Source organism: Bombyx mori, chromosome 16 (genome assembly GCF_030269925.1).
Source record: "Bombyx mori chromosome 16, ASM3026992v2".
NCBI lineage: Eukaryota > Metazoa > Arthropoda > Insecta > Lepidoptera > Bombycidae > Bombyx > Bombyx mori.
The window spans coordinates 4766694-4793538 of NC_085122.1; the positions used below are offsets into that span (position 1 = coordinate 4766694).

General features: G+C 38.8%; 3 protein-coding genes across 4 annotated transcripts in view; 2 read left to right on the plus strand and 1 right to left on the minus strand.

The window, feature by feature from the left end:
- LOC101741968 (flotillin-2) overlaps positions 1 to 26845 on the plus strand; it is a 436009-nt gene that overhangs the window by 160773 nt on the left and 248391 nt on the right. The window lies entirely within an intron of this gene.
- LOC105842034 (glucose dehydrogenase [FAD, quinone]) lies at positions 757 to 26066 on the minus strand. 2 transcript variants are annotated; one of them, XR_009975169.1, is made up of 6 exons: positions 25717 to 26066; positions 24353 to 24570; positions 8586 to 9045; positions 7142 to 7287; positions 4830 to 6510; positions 757 to 1793 (listed from the first exon to the last, which is right to left on the minus strand). XR_009975169.1 is itself a non-coding variant. In XM_062672956.1 (4 exons), the coding sequence occupies exons 2-4, from the start codon at positions 8836 to 8838 to the stop codon at positions 5056 to 5058; spliced, it is 1854 nt and encodes a 617-aa protein (XP_062528940.1). In that variant the 5' UTR covers positions 8839 to 9045; positions 24353 to 26066; the 3' UTR covers positions 4913 to 5055. The 2 variants fall into 2 exon arrangements, 1 of the variants encoding a protein (XP_062528940.1); XM_062672956.1 differs by lacking the exon at positions 757 to 1793 and having other exon boundaries at positions 4913 to 6510; positions 24353 to 26066.
- The window catches only part of LOC101746922 (NADH dehydrogenase [ubiquinone] 1 alpha subcomplex subunit 7), a 364870-nt gene continuing 354013 nt past the window's right edge, over positions 15989 to 26845 (plus strand). Inside the window, exon 1 of the mRNA XM_062672980.1 lies at positions 15989 to 16001. The gene's annotated coding sequence lies outside the window, so the exon portion shown is untranslated. The remainder of the gene's footprint in view (positions 16002 to 26845) is intronic.

Consider the following 26845-nt stretch of genomic DNA (forward strand, 5'->3'; position numbering starts at 1 on the left):
TTCCTGGCAATGGGGCCAAATTAATCGAGTTTGCAAAAAGTGATGACGCCATACTACGATTACAAATGAATAGTAATTGAAACAAAAAATCATCTATACAAAGAAACTTCCGTGCATTTTTTTAATCTAAAGTCGATCGTTTTCGTTAATTTCAAACATGACTAACTTATAATTAATTATGTTTTTATCTGTTTTCTGAAATGATTTGCAATTCAATTAATACTGTGTGTTTTTTTGACGCAATAAACGCACGTCACATCACATTCTTAATTGTATACATTAACCAGAAAATCTATTTTATCCTCTTTGGTAAAACAAATAAGGGTTAATAATAAGCGCGATATCGAGCTTTTGTAGTGTCAGTCAGCCTATAATAGCACCATCCCGTCACTTCTTGTGGCTGTCCTGGAAAGGCGACTAAGGGAATCACAAAATAATGGATAGTAGCAGCATTCTCCGAGTATTAGATCAGCGTACTAAGATAGCTAACCGATATTTATTGGTGATAAAACCTATCAGCCAGCACAACTAGTTACCAACACTACCAACAGTCTTGTGTTTCGGTTTGAAAATTGCAATAAGCAATAAAATTGAAACTTGGGCTTTATGTCTCAAGGCGTATACCGGTATGCATATCATTATGTCTATGGGCTATGAAAAGCACATTACACCGGGTGGTCTGTGAGATCGATCGCTTACCTGCGCAGTAAAATATAAACAAACAAAGCCTATGTAAGGCTTAAATAAAACAATTAATGAGCAAAAATTTTATTTCATTCGTAAAACAAAAATAACAACGCAACAAAACAATTTAACATATTATTATCACGAAACTAAATGGTGAAGAACCTTTAGATGGCATCAGAATTAGTCCTTTAAGTAAAGAAAACATACGCGTTATGGCAGTGAAAATAAATATAAAATAATCAAGACTATCTGTCTGGCATGGGTCCGAGACTGCCTATCGACAACACTTGACAGCCAGGCACACACTAATAATAAAACAATCTAAAAAGTAGTCGAAAGGGAACTTAATTCAATTAAATCAATCATTCATGATGTTTGTGACATGTTAATGAATTAAATCACTAGGTATTTAAAAACTAATAATTGATGCATTTTTTTCTCGTTAAGCGGAACATCAATCACAACACATGATGTCATATATAGTTAATCGTTGTGTATTAGTGAATGATTTGTGGTCAGGTAATTGCTTATTTTGGGCCTAAATGACGTCGTAAGTCGTCACATTCAGCCGAACTATGTAAATTGTGGTATTTTTGAAAATCTAGCTGATCAGTCCCATTCGGAGTTACGAATTTAGTACGTATTTCATATTTCTTAAGTTTCATAATTATAATATCACTCGCCGTAGTTGTTTTGGTTTTAATTCTAGAACATTCCAATGTAAATATACTGCATTGTAATCTATATATAATTATGCAAAGATACAACAGCTAAGTACCGTTTTCTTCTGCATCCGTCAATCGATTTTCATTTTCTTTGTTAAGTAGCTATTGACCAGCTTTACTATTCAAAAACCTTTTTTTATTTCCCAAACTTATGATCAATAATAATTTTGGACATACCCTAACTTTTCTTTTCAAAATTTCAATAACATTTAAAATGAAAGTTCTTCAAACTTCAATGAAGTAACGTAATATTAAATAAACGACAGATATACTGAAATCTCTGATTATGCCTAAATAGTTTGGATATTTTTTAAGTGATTTATCAAAACATTCAACAGTTTTTGACCAAGTGACAAGTTGTCTCTTAAAACATGATTCGATCTTTGTGTCTTTTTTTTTTTTTTTTTTTTTTTTATTGCCCTTGTAGGCAGACGAGCATACGGCCCACCTGATGGTGAGTGGTTACCGTCGCCCATGGACTTCAGCAATGCCAGGGGCAGAGCCAAGCCGCTGCCTACCGTTTAATACTCTCCACAAGCCTCGTTTGAAGAAGGACATGTCATAGCGCTCGGGAAACACCGTGGAGGGGAGCTCATTCCATAGCCGGATGGTACGTGGCAAAAAAGACCTCTGGAAACGCACTGTGGATGACCGCAGTGGCTCCAGGTAGTATGGATGAACTCTACTCCGGTGGCGGGCGGTGCGATGGTAAAAACGAGATGCCGGTATCATCTCGAACAATTCCTCAGAGCACTCCCCATGGAACATACGGTACAAAATGCAGAGGGAACCGAAGTCCCTCCGCAGACCCAGAGGCTCCAAACGATCCGTGAGAATGGGATTATCGACAATCCGAACGGCCCTCCTCTGTATGGAGTCAAATGGAAGAAGCTGGTATTTGGGAGCCCCGGCCCAGAGATGGGAGCAGTACTCCACGCGAGGCCGGACTTGTGCTTTATAAAGCAAAAGCCTTTGTCCAGGCGTGAAGTACCGCTTCGCTCTGTTGAGGACTCCCAGCATTTTGGACGCCAACTTGGCTTTGCCTTCCAGATGACTCCGAAACTGGACATCGCTCGAAATGTCGACCCCAAGTATCCCAATACTCTCGGAAGGTTGCAGGGATACTCCTTGGAATTGCGGCGCCATGACAAAGGGGTCCTTCTTCGCAGTGAACGCGCAAACTTGTGTCTTTAACGGGTTGAATTGAATCAAGTTCAATTCACCCCATTTGGAGACTCGCCCCAGAGAGTTCTCCACTTCAGACACAAGTTTTGATCGTCTCTCCTGCACCACGCTCCGAGAGAGACTCTGATGGCCGATATATCGCGCATCCCCCGTGCTGTCATCCGCATAGCAATGCATGCCATCAATTGACAGCATGTCATTGATATACAGGATGAAAAGCGTGGGGGAGAGCACCGAACCTTGTGGAACGCCAGCGTTAATGGTCATGGTATCAGAGCAATCGCCGTCTACAACGACCGTGATGCTCCGCCCATCCAAAAAGCTAGCGATCCACTTGCAGAGACCCTCGGGGATTCCGTAAGATGGTAGCTTCGACAGAAGTGCCCTATGCCAGACCCTGTCGAAGGCCTTCGCGATATCAAGGCTCACAGCAAGAGCCTCGCCCTTGCTCTCCAAGGCTTCAGCCCACCTGTGAGTAAGGTATACGAGAAGATCGCCAGCTGAGCGACCGTGACGGAAACCGTACTGTCGGTCACTGATCATCTGGCGATCTTCAAGATACTTCAGGAGTTGTATATTTATTATTCGCTCCATCACCTTGGAAAGCAAGGAAGTTATCGCGATAGGCCTATAGCTCGATGGGTCCGACCGGTCACCCTTCTTGGGGATAGGGTGGACGTGGGCGGTCTTCCATGAAGACGGAACCCTGTTAGCGCAATAAGAGAGGCGATACAAACGCGTTAGCGCAGGCGTCAGCTCAGGGGCGCACGTTTTCAGAACCACTGCGGGGATGCCGTCTGGCCCACTCGACTTATGGACGTCCAGGAGTCGGAGTTCCCGCCTGACTGCACACTGTGTAAAGCAGATCTCCGGCAGGGAACTATCACACCGGGGGATGTTCGGTGGTGTAGCACCCCCGTCGTCCACGGTCGAGTTCGAGGCGAAGAGTTTGACCAGAAGGTCAGCCTTCTCTTTCGCACTATGGGCCAGACTGTCATCGGACTTTCGCAGTGGTGGGAGACTAGACCTGCAAAAGTTTCCTTCTGCGGCTTTGGCGAGCGACCAAAAAGCACGGCTCCCAGAGGGATAGCTCTTTAGTCGCTCGCCAACTCTAGCAACGTGCTCCGACTTCGCCTTGGCAATAACCTTCTTGTAGGACCTGGAAGCGGCGTTATATTTCCGCCTTTCCTCTGAGATGTTAGGGTCCTGACGTCTCCTGGCATTATCCCATGCCACGTATGCGGACCGCTTGAGGTGTGCAGCATCCCTGCTGGCATTGTTATACCAGGGTCTGCTGCGACCCCCAACGGGCACTTCAGAGGAGGGAATAAACAATTCCATCCCCTGGAGCACCACGTCTTTAAGACGGTCCGCACAGACGTCAGGATCAGCAGAGGAAAAGCAGAACCGCCCCCATGGGTAGGATGCGTAAAATTCACGCAATCCATCCCAATCTGCTGACAAATACTGCCAAACTCTTCGATACCTGGTCGTCGTTCGACGACCAGGACGAGAGAGTGGTGTGGCAGCACGGATAAGGCAGTGATCAGACGATCCAAGCGGAGCATCGACCACCACACTGTATCCGGCTGGATCGGTGGTCAGCAGAAGGTCCAACAGAGAAGGCTCGTGCCCCTCAATATCTGGGACACGGGTGGGCTGTGTCACCAGCTGGGAGAGGCCGTAGGCCAGGGCGAAATCGTAGGCAGCCCGACCCGGGAGGTCAGTGGTTCTGGACCCCAGCCACTCTTGGTGGTGAGCGTTAAAATCTCCAAGAACCACCACCTCCGCAGATGGGTACTGCTCAAGCACGCGGTTAGTCCCCTCTTGCACATGCTCTATCAGAGCTGAACCTGCATCACTGCTCTGGGACCTGTACAGGCACGCGTAGACTCGGGTACAACCCCCATGGTCTACGCGCAGCCACAAGAGGGACAGGTCCCGTTGTTCGAGGCCTCGTAGACGGCGACAACAGACATCAGCCCGGACGAATACACACACCCCGGCTTTACGCAGGAAGTTGTGCTCCAATACGTAGCCGGGGTATTCAAGGTACGAAGTATCATCCGGAGCAGATATCTGCGTCTCCGTCAGAAAAAGGAGGGCAGGCTGCGCCGTCTCAAGATGGTGGTGTACGGCGTCGAGGTTGCTGTGTAGGCCCCTGACATTGCTGAAATCCACATTAAATGTGGAATGGGGCATCGCCGACAAAACCCTTTTCCTTTTTTGTACGTTGTTTGTCTTCGTCTACATATTGTTCTTTACGATATTACGCGTAGTTGGTAGTTTTAATAGGGTTTTAATTAAACAATTCATGACAAGACATTCATATTCACAACTTAATCTAATTAACAAACGTAATAGCTAAGTCGTCTTTGGAACAAAACTTAAACAACATTTAATATTTACAAAAAATGTAACTGGTAACTGAATTCCACACTAGACTACTTTCTTAATGTCACCGTTTATTCAACCAATCTTGTTTTATCATATCCGAACCTTTTTCACCTATCATTATAACCGCAGCATTTGTATTCCCACTTACAATAGTGGGCATTATACTTGCATCTATTACTCTAAGTCCTTCAACACCGTGAACCCTCAATCTCGGATCGACAACTGACTCTTTGTCCCAAGACGGGCCCATTTTCGCTGTCCCACACTGATGATATATCGTCATCGAAATTGTCCTTACTTGACATTCTATATACTCATCAGACATAAATTGGAACTGCTTGCAATTTGGCAATGGCTTGTTGTAAAGTCTTGATCCAAATTGTCGAAACGGTGACGCGTTTGCGACTTTTACAGCGATTTTTATCCCTTCGACAAGTCTCGCAACATCTAGTGCGTTTTCGTGATATCGAGGATTCATTATTGGATAATGAAAGGGATTCGAACTCCTTAATCTAACGTAGCCTCGTGTATTTGGACGGAGCAGTAAGGGCATGATCGTCCAGGCATCTTTGTTCGCAATAGGTTTGTATACTGTATCATATAATTCATCGGTAAGTCCGAGAATTTTTCTCACGATTTGACCGTTGTCAGACGAAAATGAAGCTGGTGCCATATGAAATTGTATATCTGGCCAAAGCCCGGAACTATTTGCGTATTTGGTGTTAACAAAAGCAACACCTTCCAAACCGCCCAAAGTAGTCATTGGACCTCTTTCATTGACAACATAATTCATCGAAATAGGAAATGCTTGGAATCGATTCTGAACTATAGCTACAGGCTTATCGACTAGAAATGTAAGACCACCGACTCCAACGTGATCTTGTAAATTCTCACCCACTGGTAAATCCTTGATCACCTTAATACCCACATCTCTCAAGTGATCTTTCGGTCCTATTCCTGATAACATGAGTAGTTGGGGACTATTTATAGCACCCGCGGATAAGATCACTTCCTTTCTCGCATATACAACTTTTTTTACACCGTGCTTCACAAATTCCACACCGTACGCTTTCATGGTCACTGGATTTATGAGTACTCTTGTTGCTTGCGAATTCAATGATACGTCTAAATTTTTTCGTGTTCGCACAGGTCTTAAGAAGGCCTTTGCTGTGCTACACCTCGAACCCCGTCTGATTGTTCCTTGGGCTATCATAAATCCAGTTTGAATAGCTCCATTAACGTCCCTGTTCTCGTATCCTATTTCGACTCCGGCTTCAACGAAAGCTGCGACTAAGGGCGTTCTCCATGGCGCTTCCTGGACCGTTAGATATCCTCCCGTTCCATGATATTTGGTCTTAGTTAAATAAGGGTTCCTGTTGTCTTCAGACTTGATGAAGTATTTGAGAACATCTTGATAGCCCCAACCTGGATTTCCAAAAGACTCCCACTGATCGAAATCGTGACTGTTTCCACGAATATATATCATGTAGTTGAGAACACTCGATCCCCCAAGAACCTGAAATTTAAGGCAATATTTTATAAATTATATTACTGTCATTCTGTTTCGCGAGTATTACTACAAGGACGTTAAAATGTATGTAAATATTATGTAATATGTATTGTAACATTTTAAGGGAACTAAGGTTTACTGGAAGCGCCAATATAGTTTTAGAGTGTGTTACAAAATAATACTTTGCTCGTATTTTTCGAAAAGGAGCTAACTTATAAACATCTAAATCTTTGTGGATATAGTACATACCTTTTATAATATGTCATTTAATTTCAGACTTAAGTTAAACTATAAATTACCCGTTACAATCATATTATATATAAAAGTAACGTAATATTGTACTTTAATTTTTAATTTCCATTTAGCTTCACTTGTAAAAAAGTAAATGTAAGCTATCTTAAAATTACCATTGTAAGGGTACTACTGTATTTGGAGAGGCAATTTTTTTAGTCGGAACTATATCTGCGATATATACGCGAAAAAATAGAGCTGTTTATCGCACACTGTCGTGGGATAGTTTCATGCAATACAGTTAAGATTTCGATCCCATATGAACATGAATGTGAATATTCACTTTTTTGGCTGTAGACAGCACTAAAACAGTAATAAAAATATCTGTAAAAATGCTGCAGCCTACCTTGCCCCTAGGCCAACTGCACCTGTGTTTCTTGAAGCCCAGACAAGCGTATGGCGTCGGCTCGGTCTTGTACTGCCAGTCCAGCTTCGTTAGCTGCAGATACCCTGCTAGCGAAGGGACGTCCGTTATTTCGTTTTCATCGGGACCTGGAATTATAACATTACCTCCTTAAGTTCGTCATCATCATCATCATCAACGGCCCACAGTCGTCCACTGCTGGACATAGGCCTCTCCCAATCCACACCACTGAGTCCGGTCTACGGCTCTCCTCATCCACTTCTTGCCGGCCACCGTTCGGCGATCATCGCACCGCCTATCCAGGGGGCGTCCCACGTTACGTCTTTCGGTGCGGGGTCTCCACTCGAGAACCCTTCCGCTCCAGCGATCGTCAGTTCTACGGCATATATGACCAGCCCACTACCACTTCAGCTTGCTGATTCTTTCCTTAAGTTAATTTTTATCAATACGATTGATAATGAATGCACATGTGGTTCAATCGTTATATTGCAAAAGAAAGGAAAACGTTACTTTAAAAATCATGTAAATCAGATGAAAATAAAAACAATAATTTTTGTGACTCAACTTGATATCATGGTCAGCAGCAATCATAAAATTGAGTTTCAATAGTATGACTTAATTTACCCAATCACTATCACTCAATTCGGCCATAAAGACCAAATAAAGATTTCCTCGGGGTCTGTATAAAAATTTTCAAATTTTTATATAGCGTGTTAAGAAAGATTATTTTCCTTAATTTCTATTTTGCCGCATTTCCAATTTTGGAAAAAGATTTCAGCAGTAATTTAGAATGTTAAGAAAGCAGCAGTGACAAAGGAAATAAAACGAACCAGACCATGAGTTCGTACACCCGTGGGTGCCTTAAAAAATGATAAGGTTCATAATTCTGTATAAATACATGCATATTAACAATTTCAATGAACACTAAATAAATAATAAATAAAAACTTACAAACCACAAAATATGTTTCGTTTTCATTTTCATTTCATTATATCATTTTAGCATTGACATTTCAATATGTGTAAGAGGGGAGTGAGCGAAGAAATGGTATATGATAGAAGAGTATGGAAGGAGAAAACATGTTGCGCCGACCCCAGGTGACTGGGAGAAGGGCAGGATAGTGATGATGATGAGTAGCGATATTTCAAATATTCTTTTTTTTATTGATTAGATGTGTGGACGAGCTCACAGCCCACCAGGTGTTAAGTGGTTACTGGAGCCCATTGACATCTACAACGTAAATGCGCCACCCACCTTGAGATATAAGTTCTAAGGTCTCGAGTATAGTTACAACGGCTGCCCCACCCTTCAAGCCGAAACGTATTACTGCTTCACGGCAGAAATAAGCAGGGTTATGGTACCTACCCATGCGGACTCACAAGAGGTCCTACCACCAGTAATTACGCAAATTATAAAAAAAACTTACCACTTTCTAACAAGAGAACGTTCCAATTATAGACTTCGGTCAGTCGGTTTGCTACAACGGCGCCTGCCGATCCTCCCCCGACCACTATGAAGTCATACTCTCGCCTCGGTTCCTTATCCAGCACCTTGGATTCCGGATCATACGAGTTATAGTTGTGATAAGTCAGCGCCCCAAGCAACAGAGGTATTAACCATAATCCGGTCACACTGACAGTTTTCAAGGCCGTGGACGCTAGAAGAACGTGCACACCCATTTTCTTTTTAATCACAGTTTTTCTTTTGTTTTCAGTATCTCATTACTTTCTTGTTCAGTTTTGCTTTTTCAAATGTCGAAGGTGCTTGTATTGGTCGAGTCTGGTGGTTTACTTTTTTTCATTTGATGGAATTTTGTGGTTATATGCAGCAGCATGTTACGCGACATCGCTTTCCTGTTTGTATGTAAAATGCTGTTGTTGTTGCATCTGAAAACGAAAAAAAAAAAAACTAATTTTACTATTGGAATAGGAGATTCGGAAACACTGCGAAGTAAAGACGTTTCAGGCCGGCCCCAATATTAAATTATTATTATATTGCTGAATGATATGACAGCACAAATTATTTTTTCATTCCTTTATTTCCATACTTCAATTAAATTGATAACTATTTTTGCTACCATCGCCCGGTCTAGATAATAACGAAACATAAATAAATAAAAATTAAAAGTCAATTAAGTAGTTAACTGAGATTGATGAGGGTATTCGTCGTACTGTTGTCCATCATTTTTTACTGGTGGTAGGACCTCTTCTGAGTCCGCGCGGGTAGGTACCACTACCCTGCCTATTTCTGCCGTGAAGCAGTAATGCGACCTTACTAAGACCTTAGAACTTATATCTCAAGGTGGATGGCGTATTTATGTTGTAGATGTCTATGGGCTCCAGTAACTACTCAACACCATGTGGGCTGTGAGATCGTCCACCCATCAAAGCAATAAAAATAAAAATTAAGAATTGTCGGACCACTATTTGTGATTCCAAAATCAATTTAATTTATTTTGTTTCAGGTATAAACAACAGCATTCAATGAGATTATCTGATCGGAGTGGCTTGTGGCAACGGTTAGCCATATTAACTTTGGAAAACAATATAAATTTGCTAGGCCACTTCGTGTTTCAAGTAAGTTCATGTTTTACGTTAATTCGCAATCTATATCTATACTCTATACTAATATTATAAAGAGGAAAGATTTGTTTGTTTGTTTGTTTCGAATAGGCTCCGAAACTACTGGACCGATTTGAAAAATTCTTTTTCCATTAGAAGCCGACATTGTTCCTGATGAACATAGGCTACTTTTTTTTTAATTTTTTTTATTTTATTTTTTTGGTTTCATGTGTGTTTTAATGTTTCCGAAGCGAAGCGAGGGCGGGTCGCTATCTCAAATAAACGTAATTAGTTGAGAAGTACTTTCTCTAACATCAGACAATAGACCTTGACTATCACATCAACTGGTATTTTTTTTATTTGAATGCATTGTTGGAAACATACGGATTTGCAATCTCAGTTTCTCTGTTGTAAGTGGGTGGCATGTCATATTGGAAGTCTGCGCCGGTAGGTGCTACAAACCTACCTATCTCTGCCACAAAGCAGCGTTTCGGTTTGAATGTTCGGAGACTCGGATCGGCCGTTCAATTGAGACTCCGACCTTATAATTTCACTAAACAGCAATTGGTTGGGAGCTCATTCCCTATCCGAAGTGATAAAAAACAACACTGTCCATTTTGCGGGTACAGCAGAAATATTTAACTATAGTAATTCAACACAGGACATGTTCAATTCTCTATCATGAAATAGTACATTTTTTTTTATAAAAAAGAAAAGCGCCATGACCTAAGTGCAGAATGTCATCGAATACTATGAAGTCACTTAAATATGATTCATTAAACATTACTGGTTCGTTCTTGATAAAAATTTAGTTGGGAACACGTGAAAAGCATTTATTTGCTTTCAAATAAATAGATAAATCATCAAAATCGCTTCGTACCTGAAATATTGTATAGTCGAATTGAGAACCGCCTCCTTTTTCTGAAGTCGATTTAAAAGTGTGTGGTTAAGAAATATGAACACTTCGAAATTTGTTATCATAATGTTTATATATTGAGTACTTTTACTTCGCCATCACTTCCTACAAAAGCGGAAGGCTCCAGTGTTCTGTAACTAGCCAATCTAAAAGCGATCTCGTGAAAGTATTATAAGATTCTAATCGCTATGTTTTCAATAGTGTGTTGCTTTTGTTATTATCGATCAGTCTTTATTCAGCTGAGCTGGTCCACTTGGTATTAGCACTGTTACCAGTGCCCATTGAAATTATCGAATTCGTGGTTGTTCCCATCATAAATAAATTAGGGCGGTATTTGCTACCCGTGTAGCTCAGAACACGCCCAACGAGAAATGAAATAAAGTTTTATAGCAACTAGCTTTCTAAATTTATGCACAAAAGACATGCATTATATTATTTTAAAACCGGCATCCAGTGTTAGGCTTAGAAAAATAGTGTAGAGATTTGTTTGCTTGGAGAACTTATTAAATATGAAAATCGTGGTAAAAACCAGTTAAATAAAAATGTTTATAAGACGAGACTCGATTTTGAGAGACAAATATTGAAACCTTAGTCTACTTGTTTGGAAGATTTAATTTTGCTAACATCTGTGCATTCAAATATTTACACAGGAATAATCGTGAATAATATCGATAACAGGATTTCGATGGTAGTACACAACAATGATCTAATTTAAGGGTTTTTTCCCCTACCTATTCACTGGTAGCCTAAGGGGCTATTCCAGCTACGCCCGGACGAGTAGATGAACTCACGGGCTCAACCTTTGAGAGAATTTGCTAACACTACCACCGGATTGGAATTGCGACCCACTGAGAAGATTCGGCGAGAAACTCAGTGAGCTGTGTCTATGGGAACTTCAATTGTATTATTACATCCATATCAGAAGCATCATTAAAAAAATCCGATTCACAAAATATTATCTAATATATAAAATTCTCGTGTCACAATGTTCGTTCCCATACTCCTCCGAAACCGCTTGACCGATTCTCATGAAATTTTTTATGCATATTCAGTAAGCTTGAGAATCGGCTACTATCTATTTTTTATACCCCTAAGTGATTAGGGCTGTCCACCCCTAACATATTTTTTTTATTTGGATTTTTTTTTTTGTTAGAATGAGGTATTATGTAGTTGAATGAGGTTTTGTTATTTTTATTATATATTTCCTCATCGTTCACAGCACTACATACCTCTTTCACTCATTTACCACATCCTTACACACTTACAATAAGTTAGTTTTTTTTTCTACACTAGAAATTCCCTAGAAATATTATATATGGCAAAACAATGTTTGCCGGGTCAGCTAGTACAATATAATATTGTGACGAAATATTTGAAACATGTTCATTTTTTTTTTAATTATGGCAATACAACACACGTGGAAGACTTCTATATACTTCCTTGCTTGCTCTAATCGTTTCAAATAAACAAATGTTATGTAACGCGAAACGGGTCTGTGTGTAGTAATCTGTGCTATTAGGTGAAGGCCGTTTCTCGAACTTTCGATTGTGATGTCATGTCACCGCGAGTCAGTCGGGCTCGTTTGCCTTGTGTCACGGCACGTAGCGTATTTCCCGTTTGCAAACTACATGTGGACTGTGAAGGTGGACAAGCAAACGACTATAGATGTTATTCGACGCCATTTTCAAAAATATATGACAACTAGCGGCCCGCTCCGGCTCCGCTCGGGTCTTTAACAAAAAATTCAACGATATTTGACGTTGTTTTATTTTTTTAAATAAAAGAACACTTATTGCGACGTAACTATAATAGTTAGACATATGCTGTCTCAAAACTTTTTGTAAATAATGTGTTCTTACAAAGTCGTAGTACATTATTTTATTCCATCGTCAATAGTTTTCGCAGGGCACGCGATGTAAAGAATATTTTAGGTCATTTTTTTACACCTTGGGTTACATTTTTGGAGTTTTAGTAAGGATCCCTAATTTTTTTCAAAAAAGATTATAGCCTATGTCACTCGGGAATAGTGTAGCTTCCAAAGAGTGAAAGAATTTTTCAAATCGGCTTGGTAGTTTCGGAGCCTATTCAATACAAACAAACAAACAAATCTTTCCTCTTTATAATATTATTATTATTATTATTATAGTATAGATAATAGTGTTACATAACTATCGGATGTGATTAACAGAGATTTTTTATCGTATATCTAGAATTGGTAGGAAGGACCTCTTGTGAGTCCGCACGGGTAGGTACCACCGCCCTGCCTATTTCTGCCGTGAAGCAGTAATGCGTTTCGGTTTGAAGGGTGGGGTAGCCGTTGTAACTATACGTGAGACCCTAGAACTTATCTCAAGGTGGGTGGCACTTTTACGTTGTGGATGTCTATGGGCTCCAGTAACCACTTAACACCAGGTGGGCTGTGAGCTCGTCCACCTATCTAAGCAATAAAAAAAAAAAGAATTCCAGTTTCGAAATCGAAAATGGAATTTGTGTGATTTCATATCCGTCTGTCTCCTTCTCATCATCAATTTAATATGAGACAAACGTACGTTGAAAAAAAAAGTTCCTACACAGAATCGAATTCTTGAAAATGTTTTCAAAATTCCACTTAAACATTTTTATTATATAAGAAATTGTTGAACTCAAAAGAAGTTTGTAATTAGTCGTATTTTATTACGAATGTGGTCGATTCAATCGCGTCAAAGATAAAACGATGTTGAAATCGCGGGAAAAAGTATTTGAATTCCCATTCGATTTCTAGAACTTTCCGTATTGTTTAAGACGAATATAGAGCATCTGCATGCTTTGAAGCATTGCGATTTTTGTTGTTATGAAATATATACTACATTGTCATATTCTTTAATTGTAGATTTGATTAGAAATGTATGTTTGAAGTCGTCGTGGCCTAACGGATAAGACGTCCGGTGTATTCGTGTTAGCGGTACCAATTTTTCTAATGAAATACGTCCACCAATCTAAGCAATAAAAAAAATAAAAAAGAAGTTAATAGTGTGTATAGTTCGTTACGTTAAACAATGGAAACGTTTCAGTTCGGACGGTTAGAGAACCATCGTGTACAATAAAATTAAGACTCTGACATCTTAGTCTCAAGGTCTTATATCCTGTAACGATTTAACACAAGGTGACGTTCGTTTGCTATCTATAGCAATAAAAGCAGCTGCTACTAATGTGCACACACTAATATTCTTTTAAAATCCTTTCAAGGCAAAGACATCTATTTCGTACAGCCCCGATAAATAGAAAAAATAGTTTTTAATTCTATAACTCCTGAACTCGGAACAACCTTTATCGTTTCTCAGCCACAAAAGGTGAATGTACAATGAGAATTATCCAACAATTATGTAAACAACGATAATCTCCGGACGCGAGACGTGATGAACGTTGTAATATCACTCGGATATGCACGTCACGCCATTATGTTAACGACGACATCAGCCTCAATTTTGGATCAGAAATAGAATGTAATTTGAACAGAGGGTAATCAACATTATAAAGTTTTTGCAAATATGAAAGCTATGTTCCTTATGCGTCATCGGATCTATATGGCTATGGTTCGAAACTCTGAGGTCCTAATAATAATTATTATTAAACCTACTTATTGTATGTAAATATTTTGTTGTCAATATATGTAGCCAAAGAGCAAAAGCACCCAGTCCTGAGGTTAACTGGCCAAAAAAGCCTCAAAGGACTTGTCCTTTTTTTTAATTGCTATTACTCGTTTTGTGATTACACCTTTTTTTTAAAAGCACACAAATCATTATTAAAAAAATTAGAAAAAAAAAGATCTTGGACGAACATTTCATACGCACATCGTGCTGTGCTTATAAATAATTAAATTCATAATACGGTCTACTGCATAAAAGCCTCTTATATGTAGGTCACAATCGATCATTTTGTAGGATATGGATGTAAGACTCCCCAATCTCTCACCAAACCTAAAAGCCATAAAATTGGCATCACTACGACTTTTATCAATTGTAATTAATTCTTAGTAGCATCAAAATCTATATCTTCTTCTTCTTCTTCTTCTTATATATAAAAATGAATTGCTGTTCGTTAGTCTCGCTAAAACTCGAGAACGGCTGGACCGATTTGGCTAATTTTGATCTTAAATTATTTGTAGAAGTCCAGAGAAGGTTTAAAAGGTAGATAAATATGAAAATGCTTGGAATTAAGTAAAAATAACAATTTTGTTTTTCCTTCGGACGGATTCCTTTTGTTTGTATTAAGTTTATTTTATACAAAAGTTTAGGTCTTTTATTTATCGATTGAGGCACTACGAAATCTGCCGGGTCAACTAGTTATAAATAAAATCCCTGGCTTTTGTTGGTTTTCACTGGTGGGAGGACCTTTTGGGAGTCCGCACGGATAGGTACCACCGCCCTGCCTATTTCCGCCGTGAAACAGTAATGCGTTTCGGTTCGAAGGGTGGGAGTAGCCGTTGTAACTATACTGAGACCTTAGAACTTATATCTCAAGGTGGGTGGCGCATTTACGTTCTGGATGTCTATGGGCTCCAGTAACCACTTAACACCAGGTGGGCTGTGAGCTCGTTCATCCATATAAGCAATAAAAAAAATATATGTAAATGCATCATTAAGAAAAAACTTCACAGTTGATATGGCAATACTCGTGGTTCCGCCATTGTGACGAATTAACGACATATAAAATGATATTTGCCCGACCATTGTCGGTGTTACCCCAATTTATTATTTAAATTAAATGTCTTGTTACGTATTAAATTATGTGATTATATTTATAATACTTGTGTCGCAAGTGGCACAAATTTTAATGCACTAGTTTCTAGATTGATAAGATATAAAATCCTGCATATCTTCTTCTGTATCCTGCATTTCTTATTTTTGTTATTCAATGGATAATGTTAACTTAGTTAAGATTTTTCTATTTTTATACTATTTTTAATCTTTTCTTATACTATTTACAATTTATATTTATTTTTGTAAAATTTCATTTTATATCATTTTTAATTGGAGAATTATGTATCGGGTTTTATTTAGCCTGTGTCGAATCTTCGCACCATAAACAGGTTGTAAACTGTAATGTATTTTTATCATTATCACCCTACATAAGACACACGCTCGATATATTATAAGCACAGACTCAACATATCTTACAGCGCATTGTACCAATAGCAGTAGTCGGTTAAAAGGATTTAGAATTATGACATTGGTATGTTATGAAAATTGATTGGGTGTGATTTAAAGGTCGTTGTCACAATTTTGAATTGAACGAAATATATCAAAGATATCAAACAAAAAAAAACGTATTAAAGCTAATTATCTCCTTATTTCTTAATAGCGCTTGTTAGATAATTTACTTATTAAATGAAAACAGCCAACAAAACGACACACGCATACTTTACGCTCTCCAAAATGTGAACCTATTTGTATTTAACCAATATTGCGTAAGAAATGCAACATTACGTAACAAAAACGACTGCAACTCATCATAGTACAACGCCGAACGTAAGCTAACAGGTATTCATGCAAGAACAGTGCATGAGACATTGCAAAACTTGTTTTGAGTTATGTAAACGAGTATGGTGTTGCAATGTTGGCTGCCTTGCACGGGTTCGCGGTCGAGACTCGCATTACAGTTCCAATTTTTAACTCAAGTCTTAAGTTGCCTACGTACAGTATTTTTTTTTTCGCTACTAATGTTGGTAACCTTGAGGGGGAAGAGGTCGACCGAAGAAGACATAGATGGAGTGTGTGAATGACGATATGAAAGAGAGAGGAGTGAGTGTTGAGCTGACGGCTGATAGAGGAGAATGGAAGAGAGAAATTAGCTGTGCCGACCCCACCTAATACCTAGTGCAACATACTGAAGAAAAAGAAGAGAATGTTGGTAACCTCGAGGGGCTATACCAGCATCACCGAGCGAGTAGGTGAGCTCACGGGCCTCTAACCTGGACGTTAATAACACTAGTCCTAGCAAGAGCAGCGCTTCGCAGAATCTACCACCGGATCGGAAACGCGATCCACTGTGAAGATCCGGTGAGAAACTCAGTGGGCTGAGTGACAGTTAATGTTCAGTCAATTGCTCGAAATCAATATTAGTGATCCGCAGCCACGCTCCCCTGAAGCCATCACTAATTGTATGAAAACATAAGTTTTTTGAATCTATTCTTTTAAAATAAACTATTTTTAATATTGGCCATTTAGTAGATATAGTAAATCTCTCAAAATATTTGATAAACAGCAACCGAGTACCATTCGATCGGATCTAGATTAAAAGTACCATATTACATGAGCTTGCGTCGGGTCGTCGCGTCCCCTTACGAGGGCGCGGAACGAGCCTCGGGGCCCCTCTCGAAGCCCCGGGAACCGAAGTCCAGGCTTGAGCTTCCTGCTTATCGAGGCAGGGGTGATGATTTGTTGGTATGAATATATATTTGCAGGTTTGAATAAAGATCTAACGGATCGGTGCTCTCTTCTTTTCTCATTCTTCATTCTTCAGATTTCTTCCTTCTTGTCTTCTCTTCGTTTGTACTTGGCTTCTTTCTTAATGTGGGCGGCCGCTTCCCTCACCAATTTATTTTTTTATATCTACTAAGTGACTGCGAAGTTTTCCGTGACCGCGGCTACCGTCTACTGCCGCGGAAGACTGCGACCGTGGTGGCGAAAAGACGAATTTGCGGTACCTAACTGTGCGTAACTCAAATTAAAAGATTGAGCGAATTTGATTTTAATTCCATACCTGTCGTTGTATCCGTGTGATATCTCTTAAGAAGCTAGTTAATAGCGGACGTATTGCATATCATTGTTACACAGTTGAATTAAAGTAGGAATGATGTAGGCCAGAAGGATTCACATAATAGACCATATTTCTAAGAATCTAATGCTATTTATCACTTGAGATAATGCTGAGTCACGCCCGTGTTTTTGGTTGCGCCCTCCCTACCAACAATAAAACTAAATATTTTTTTGGGGCTTTAATTTCTTATACACGACATTAATACTTCATCGTGGCAGTCGTTCGTAAATACGTGTAAGCATGAATATTCTTTGAGAAATTGAAACTCTCCACGGGATTTGATCACTGGCATAGTCGTATGATGAGTATATGCCGGGCTCATCCTTATCATTATACTTTTGGCCATGGCGATTTCGAATGGTTACTTAAAGAATAGACAATAAAAAGATAGATATAAACGATTTGGAGTTTTTGTTGATTCAACCACAAGCACCGGTCACCGTCCTCGTCGAACCCGTCGCTTGCGACGAAGGGCTCGACGAACGAATTAACCCACAAACACAGCCCACTACTGAGTTTCTCGTCGGATCTTCTCAGTGGGTCGCGTTTCCGATCCGGTGGTAGATTCTGCGAAGCACTGCTCTTGCTAGGGTCAGTGTTAGCAACTCTCTGGTTTGAGCCCCGTGAGCTCACCTAACGTTAGGGCGAAGCTGAAATAGCCTCTCAAAGCTATCAGCATAGGTAGGGAAAAAAATGTTGATTCATTATATAAAGTGACTTAGCAACATGACGCTAAATATTTTGTATGAGTATTGTTTTTTTTTTTGATACCTAACAAATTGTATGTTGCCATACCATTTAGTAGTGTGGTAGAATTACGAATTACGATTTCTTTATTTACACGTTCAATTCGCGCTTATAGTTTTGTAAATGTACCTATACGATGTCATAATTTCGCCTAATTCGTTTCATTATTTTCGACATTTTATATAAAATTACCGATGATAGGAAAGACACACAAAAAGATGATGTCATTATTATTATTGTTAAACGTTCAAAATAAAATAATGAATCCTAATATGAACTCGTAAACAAATTGTTGACTAAAAATAAACGATAACAAGACAACCAATTAACAAAGAGTACACGGTTAGCGTGGTATGGACATGTGATGCGTAGAGAGAAGATGCACGTGACTAGATGTATGGGAATGGTAGTGCAAGGTAGAGAGGGCAAAGGTCGACCGAAGAAGACATGGATGGAGTTTGTGAATGACGATATGAGAGAGAGAAGAATGAGTGTTGAGCTGACGGCTGATAGAAGAGAATGGAAGAGAAAAATTAGCTGTGCCGACCCCACCTAGTGGGATGGGTGGAGAAAAAAAGAGAACACTGTTGCCGGTCATTCTGAAATTAACAATTAATACATTTAAAACGTCATTTCATTAAATGCGTATCGTAAAAAAGACAGTTTTTTTATTGATGACTAGCTGACCCGGCAGACTTCGTAGTGCCTCAATCTATAAATAAAAGACCGACGGGAGACACATCAAAGGAAAAACAAATTTGTTATGAGTATTTTCATATTTATCTACATTTTAAACCTTCTCTGGACTTCCACAAATAATTCAAGACCAAAATTAGACAAATCGGTCGAGCCGTTATCGAGTTTTAGCGAAACTAACGAACAGCAATTCATTTTTATATATAAAGATAGATTCTGGAATCTTCTCCGACTATTTATCGATTGTGGTGTGACGAAGGTTGCCGTTGCATAACCCATTGGATTCACTTTCGACGCGACATTTCTGCGACCGCTATTAGATTTGCGGGTCTTCGGATCTTCTTGACAATTTCGTTTAGATGTAGCGATAGAGTTGCGACGCTTGCGCGTCGATTACGTTCGTTCACGCACTGTTGGGTACACCGCTTTTACTGATAGCTTTTAACTGTTTTTTTTTTGTCGCAAATAAAAGAGTTTATGTGCCGCTGTTTCAGCCAAACAGCCCAGAAGTCGCGGCCTACCGCTTAAAGACTCCTTATTAAACTGACCTCATCCTAATACTGACTGTGTTTGTATGCACAGATCGCAAACCGTATAGACGAACTTTACTCATAAGGAGCTTAGTGCGATGCTAAAAATTACTATACAAATTAAGGCTCTAATGTTATGTCTTAAGGTTGGCGGCACTTTAACACCAGGTGGGCTGTGGGCTCGTTCACATGTTCTTTGCTGTACATAAATAAATAAAACATTAATTTCTATAATAATTATAGGACATGAAATAGGCTTTTGATTTTAAATAAGACGGACTTCCACAAAACCGTTCTCCGCCTATTAGAGGCCTAGATAGAGTGATTGAAGAGGAAGGTTTATATGTATAATAACATCCATTAACCAGTGGAGAAATCAATAATAAATTACAGATTCCGAAGCGAAGCGAGGGCGGGTCGCTAGTAAGCAATAAAAAAGTTTTGGCATCTATATTATCCAGTTTAGAGATTAACCTAATAAACGAATAAAGTAATATTCAACTGACAATAAACATATCAAAATTACCGCAATATTAAAGCATTAAAAAACTAGATACGTCAATTTTACTTAACCGATTTATTCGAAATGAGTATATTTACTCTTTCATGTTTGTTTCCGTATAGTGATTTTGTATATTTTACCATGAATCAACAGTTATAATTGCATAACTTGGGCCTGTACCGATGCAATGCGGACATTACTAGCATTTTTTGTATGTAACCTTTAAAGCAGAGTATTACTTAACGTGTCTTTTTTAACGACGTGAAACGTTTTGACATTTCACGTCGCGTCGGTTTTAAATTTGCACGTGGGCATAATCGGAACGAATTGCTGGTGGTAGGACCTTTTGTACTGGTGGTAGGACCTTTTGTGAGTCCGCGCGGGTAGATACCTCCACCCTGCCTATTTCTGCCGTGAAGCAGTAATGCGTTTCGGTTTGAAGGGCGGGGCAGCCGTTGTAACTATAAGGAGATCATAGAACTTATATCTCAAGCTGGGTGCCGCATTTACGTTGTAGATGTCTATGGTCTCCAGTAACCACTTAACACCAGGTGGGCTATGAGCTCGTCCACCCATCTAAGCCATAAAAAAAAAGGAATGCGTCGCTATTTGGTGAGATGTCACTTTACCAGCCACCGTCAAAGGAATTACGAGTAGGTATTACTATTATTAATTTATTATTAATGATTGTCAATTAATTAGCTCAATATACTTCTATATCATATATTCTTAAAGGAAAAGTATCGAATGTAGTTTTTTTTTGTTTTTTTTTTTATTGCCCTAGTAGGCAGACAAGCGTACGGACCATCTGATGGTGAGTGGTTACCGTCGCCCATGGACTTGAACCATGCCAGGGGCAGAGCCTAGCCACTGCCTACCTAAAAACCAAACTTTTAGACATCGCTGGAAATATCGATCAAGATAATTATTAACACCATCCCTAGTTTCTTGGTGTAAAAAGTTTATCAGGCATAAAAAGTTCCGAGTTATTTGTTGTAGGTACGTGCCAGGTCCCGCTCCGGCGGTATTCGTTTTTTTAAACGTAAAGTACAAAAAATATGGGAATCTTTGACTGTATAGTTTTTTGAAGGAAATGACAGTTCTAATTTTGAAGAGTGACAAAGTGGAATGGATTTCGGGAAAAACGGTCTTCGCATTTAATTGGTACCTTTTCCTTATGCATATATTTGGGGCTTATTTTACACCATTCTCTTATTGTTAAGATTAAAACTCAAGTTTAACAAACTGACTTTAATCTATCATTTATTTTTGTGTGAAAATGTCAAGAAATAATTTTATAGAAAAATTTAATGGCACAATATTCAAATGTCGACGAATAACACCGTTAATCTATCTACGCCTCGCGAAAACCGAAGAAAATTCTCATTGCAGATTTGAAATGCTTTTAGTAATGCTCATTTCTTTTACACATACCAAGTCTACTTCAGACGGTACACGAAAATCGTAATCCTTATTCTGCACTTTTTCTTCCTACCTAAGCTTAGCTTAGCTTAAGATGGCCTTGAGAGGTTATGCCAGCGTAACCGAGCGAGTAGGTGAGCTCACGAGGCTCTAACCTGACGTCGTTGCTAACACTAACTAATTAACTAACATCAAGCAAGAGCAGTGCTTCGCAGAATCTACCATCGGATCGGAAACGCAACTCACTGAGAAGATCCGGCGAGAAACTTAGTGGGCTGTGTCTGAGGGTTAATTTACTCGCCGAACCCTTCGTCGCAAGCGACGGGTTCGACGAGAACGATGACCGGTGCTTGAGGTACCTAAAAGCAGCGTTAGTGGATCGGGAGGATCCGAAATTACGTAGGGACTCGCTGAAAACAGTAGCACATACTCAAATTTGAAAATTATATATTGTTTTTTTTTATGTTCCACGTTACCATGATACCGATATACCATTGTGTAAGCTTACATAATGTTGTGTTTTGAATTCATTCGGCGCTCTTGTTACCGGGTGTTGCGGCCTTGGCACACATGTTCTGACACACAATAACTATTACATGAGATTAATTGGACTTTATTTTCTAATAGCTTGTTTGTCTTCTTTTGTGTTTATTGTTTGTGTTTCGATACGAACTGTTAGTGGTATGTGCTATTGTGTTAAAGTAGGTGAAATTTTCACTTTGTTTTTTTGTCACGGCATACGATTACGACTCCTGGATGTCTATTGAAGGATTATCGCTCTAAGATAAGACGCTAGGAAAACTGTACCAAAGATCATCTGCGAAGATTCGAACATCAAATTGCCATAGTCGTTCTTCGCCTAGAGTAGATCAAAATATCCAAGAATCCATAGAAAGTCCAAGTCCAATTGATGGTGTGTTTGTGTAAATAAATATCAATTACAAGAAGTCCCACCATCTTACGCTGTCAATAATTAAGTATACCTTCAATTCATAAATGGAAAATTAAATCATTTAATTTTGGCTCTATGGTATTACGTGGTACACAGATTAGTTGCGATTTCGATCCGGTGGTAGAGATTCTGCAAAACACTGCTTGTTATTTTTATTTTTTTCCTACCTAAGCCGATGGTCTAGAGAGACCATATCAACGTAACCTTAACTAGTAGGTGAGCTCACAGGGCTCAAACCTGCCCATGTTGCTAATACGAACCCTAGCAAGAGCCGTGCTTCGCAGAATCTACCGCCGGATCGGAAACGCGACCCACAGAAGATCCGGCAAGAAACTCAGTGGGCTGCTTGTTATGGCTAGGGTTATCAAACTCCTTCAGGCTGAGCTCCATGAGCTTGCCTGCCAAACCTTCGAAGCGATTAGATAGGAGGAAAAGAAAATATTATTTAACATTCCATTTGAAAATACATATTTTGTAAGTGAATACGTAAGTGAGTGTTGATTCAAAACATTGTTATGGTATAACCTCTCAACCATTATTATGAATTTGAAAGTTCCTATAGGTACTTGTAAAAGTAAATTCGAGCCTGCAAACAATCAACACCGCTGATTGTCGTTTATAAGCCAAGATTGGTCATGTAACGTAAGAAAACAATGAATCGCTAAATATATTCGAAAAGTACCTAAAAACATTAAATTGTATAATCTTAATAAACATTTGATGAATTAACTTATGTAATATCAGGAAAGTACAACCTACAGTTTCATATGTGAAATCTTGTTAAAGAAAATTGTCATTCTATAGCATCCAATATAATATAATACTAGAGGTCCCGCAGTAGTCGAAATTCGACTATAATTAATTGGAATTGTAAGTTTGTACACTATTATAATTATAATTTATACTTCTATAATCACAAATTTCGCGAAGACTACACTATAAAAATATTACCAAAGGCAAACGCTATTTAATCTATTCTCAATTTGACAACATACGCCAAGAGCAAAAGTTTGACAATAAATAGTATTCATGCGTGTGTGCGTCAAATACGTGGTATGTAGTGTGTGTAATGATTTCTTTATTGATTTGATGTATCTTTTATGCATTATTTAAAAAAAATATTAGCATTGTGCACTTCTTCTCTATATTCTCTATAAGTGTGGAAAATCTCATACTCCTCCGTCGGCGCAATTTTCGTAAAAAGGGATGCAAAGATTTTGCTTCACGTATTAATATATAGATAATAGCATAGAATAGACGAAGATGCAGGTAATTTAAAAATCACCTAATTATCGTAAACAGCCGTATCTAATGACAATTTCATTTGAAACTTTCATTATTTTGTCAGCAGAACGCAATATTTTTAAGAGCAATTTTTTTAAAATAGGCAATTGGACCGATTTTCATACCTTGGTTTTAAGTAAGAACATGTCATAACCTATTTTAACACATAACATATATTTAAGCGGCTAATGCATCATAGATTATTTCGAAGTCAACGTTTGTCGATGACAAACCTGCCATCAATAACATTAACGTTTAAATAGAAATAAAAGTCAGTTTTGATACTTTACAATACGGTAGACAAGGAAGACTTTTGTCGTGAATCGGAAAGCTAAACTTCTATCATTTAACTGTTTGTTAAATGGCGCGGAGAGCTATTTAAAACTTGTGCCAAAATGTAAATTATCCGATTATAAGATATGCACCACTGACACAACCCACTGTTTCTCGCCAGATCTTCTTAGTGGGTCGCGATTCCTACCTAGATTCTGCGAAGCACTGCTCTTACTAGGGCTAGTGTTAGCAAATACTCTCAGGTTGAGTCCGTGAGCTCACCTAACCTTCCGCGAGAAGCTGGAATAGCCTCTTAGGCTACCATCGGTTTCATAGGGATTAAAATATGCTTGATAAAAATTGCAAAAATATATTGAGGCTTAGTAGTTTGAAAACACTGAAGCAAAGTTTCTGTTTAATTTCTTAGTCGCCTTTAAGGGATAGTGCTCTTCCAATCCGACCCAACGCAGCTAAATAAAAACTTGAATTGTAATAAATAAATTAATACTTACGTTTATCTCTGATAATGTCCTTCCGACTTCCAAATATGTAATAGTAACAAACTGTACAAACACACAGAAATTCTTTAAAAACTAATTAACATTCCCAGCTGACTTCACAAATGTGTCTGTAGATTAAACCTCACTAGTTACACTTGAAAATTATTCGTAATAGTACAAAAAAGTTTATTCGTTTACTGTGCTATCACTATGCTGGTTTTTGGATTCACCTGAAAAATAATCGGATTGTAATAGGAAAAATAATCTAACGTGAGACTATTACCAAATGTTTTAAGTACACCACTGAATGGATATTGAATTTATGACAATACCCTTCGCTGATGTTCTAACAACTGTCCAAGTCAACGGATGAAACTTTTACTAATGTGGTCGATGACACGGACCCAAACTATTATTTTATTTATCCCCATATTAGGTTTTTAAATTGCCAGGTTTACTCTTTATTATTCACTATTGTTCCTATTATTTGTCCCTTATTAAAATTTTATCAGATTACATGAATAGTGTTTAAAGTTTACATGATTTTTACTACAGATACAAACAACGTTTTATATCATGACAGATTTTGTAATTTTACGAAATTAGTGTGTTTACTTTATAATGACGTAATGCGGAGTAACGGTAAACGCGATTTAGTAATTTATCCAAAATCATGTACATTCGTCGTCATTGCGCAACCGAATTTGCATTCAAATAGAAATTGGGATAAATCGATACGAAATGTCCATTTCACTCGATCACAATCGACTAAAACAGGAACGATAGTGTTGCGCAACTTCAACTAATTACTTTGCGGGCGGTGCATCGAGTCTACGGCGTGCCAAGACGTAATAGGTCACACTTGATTATGTTGTGACAGGTCACGGTAGTATTTTCCATTTTCACTAACTACTAATTTAGCACTTTTTATTAAATGCCTTTAGATGACTGTTTGTTTTGTTAATATTTTATAAAGTAGTATTTTGGTAGTTTTCATTACAATACTTGTTATATTTAATCGAAGTACACACGATTTAAAGCAAAACTAGAAAAATATAAAATTGCAATGAAAATAGGTGTGTAAGTTATATAAGTTAAGAGAACTGGATAGATCGTCGTCGATTGCGTTCAGTTAGGTAAGTCTTGCACAGCGTTACAGGGAACGATATAATCGATGCAATAACAAACACGAGAACATTGTTAATAATAACACTGAACAATTCATTTTGGAACTAAGATATTTAATATGTAATTGTTAAGTTTATTAAAATTTATTCGAACATTTTTATTTTAAAATCGATTCCGTGTTATCGATAATAGATTAAGTGATGACGTAATTTTTTGAGGACGCGTTTTTTTAATATTTTGGAACTGACGTTTTAAACTTCGAAGGGGCCCCGAAGGCTCGCGACACCTGCACGACGCGGCTCTGCGTGGTAAACTGTTGTGCTTGCACTGTCTCGATCAACGCCCCGCTACCTCTCGGGATTACAGCAAAATTCGTAATGTATGTTACGAGGTGCCTTATGTAGAGTTGTGGGTCATTTAGCACTGATTCGATTGAGGCTCTCGGAGGCGTATGCGAACCGATATATCGATATTGCGTTTTGGGTTGCGTCATTATTTGTATGCGATCTTTCAGTGAATGTAAAGCGTTCAAGTTGAATAAATCGTCAATAAATTTGTAAGTTCATTGCGGTTTTGAATTAATTTAATGGCTTTGAAACGTGAGTTAGACGTGAGCAATCGTTATACTGTAAACTCGTAATACTACATATGTTACATGAAGTCTAAGTCTCAGTTCTATAGAATAACGATTGTCCCTTTTTTTCCTACCTATTCGCTGATAGGCTAAGAGGCTATTCCAGAACGCCCGGATGGGTAGGTGAGCTCACGGGCTCAATCTGAGATAATTTGCTAACACTAGCCCTAGTAAGAGCAGTGCTTCGCAGAATCTACCACCAGATCTCCAGAGAGAAACTCAGTGGGCTGTGTATATGGGTTAGTCCGCTTGTTGAATTGTTTTTCGTAGTCGACGAGGACGGTGACCGGTGCTTGAGGGCTCTAAAAGCACCGAGAGTGAATCCGCGGAATCCGACAAGACATGCTTCAGGCGAATGCGACTTTGCGTTGCCCCGCCGCGGTCGGATAAGTAATTAGCGGCAGCCACGATAAGATGGTTTTCGTTCTCCCGTCCTTAGAAGCAAAACGCATGAAAAGAAGATCTGAGCGTCTTAATACGGTTCACCGCCGATAATTCTATACTACAACAGAATAAATGCATAAATATTATTTAATGCAATGCCAAATGTTATTCCTACACTAAACTAGGCAAATCGATTTAATCAGACACTTATGAAATTTCCGGAATTTTACGCATATAATTTTTTTTTCATTCTAAGCTCAAAGATGTTCTAAGACGTGACCCATGACACGGTTCCAATGACAAAATTACTAATTACTTTTACGTATCACGTAACGGGTGTTGTGAAATAATCGCGTCGA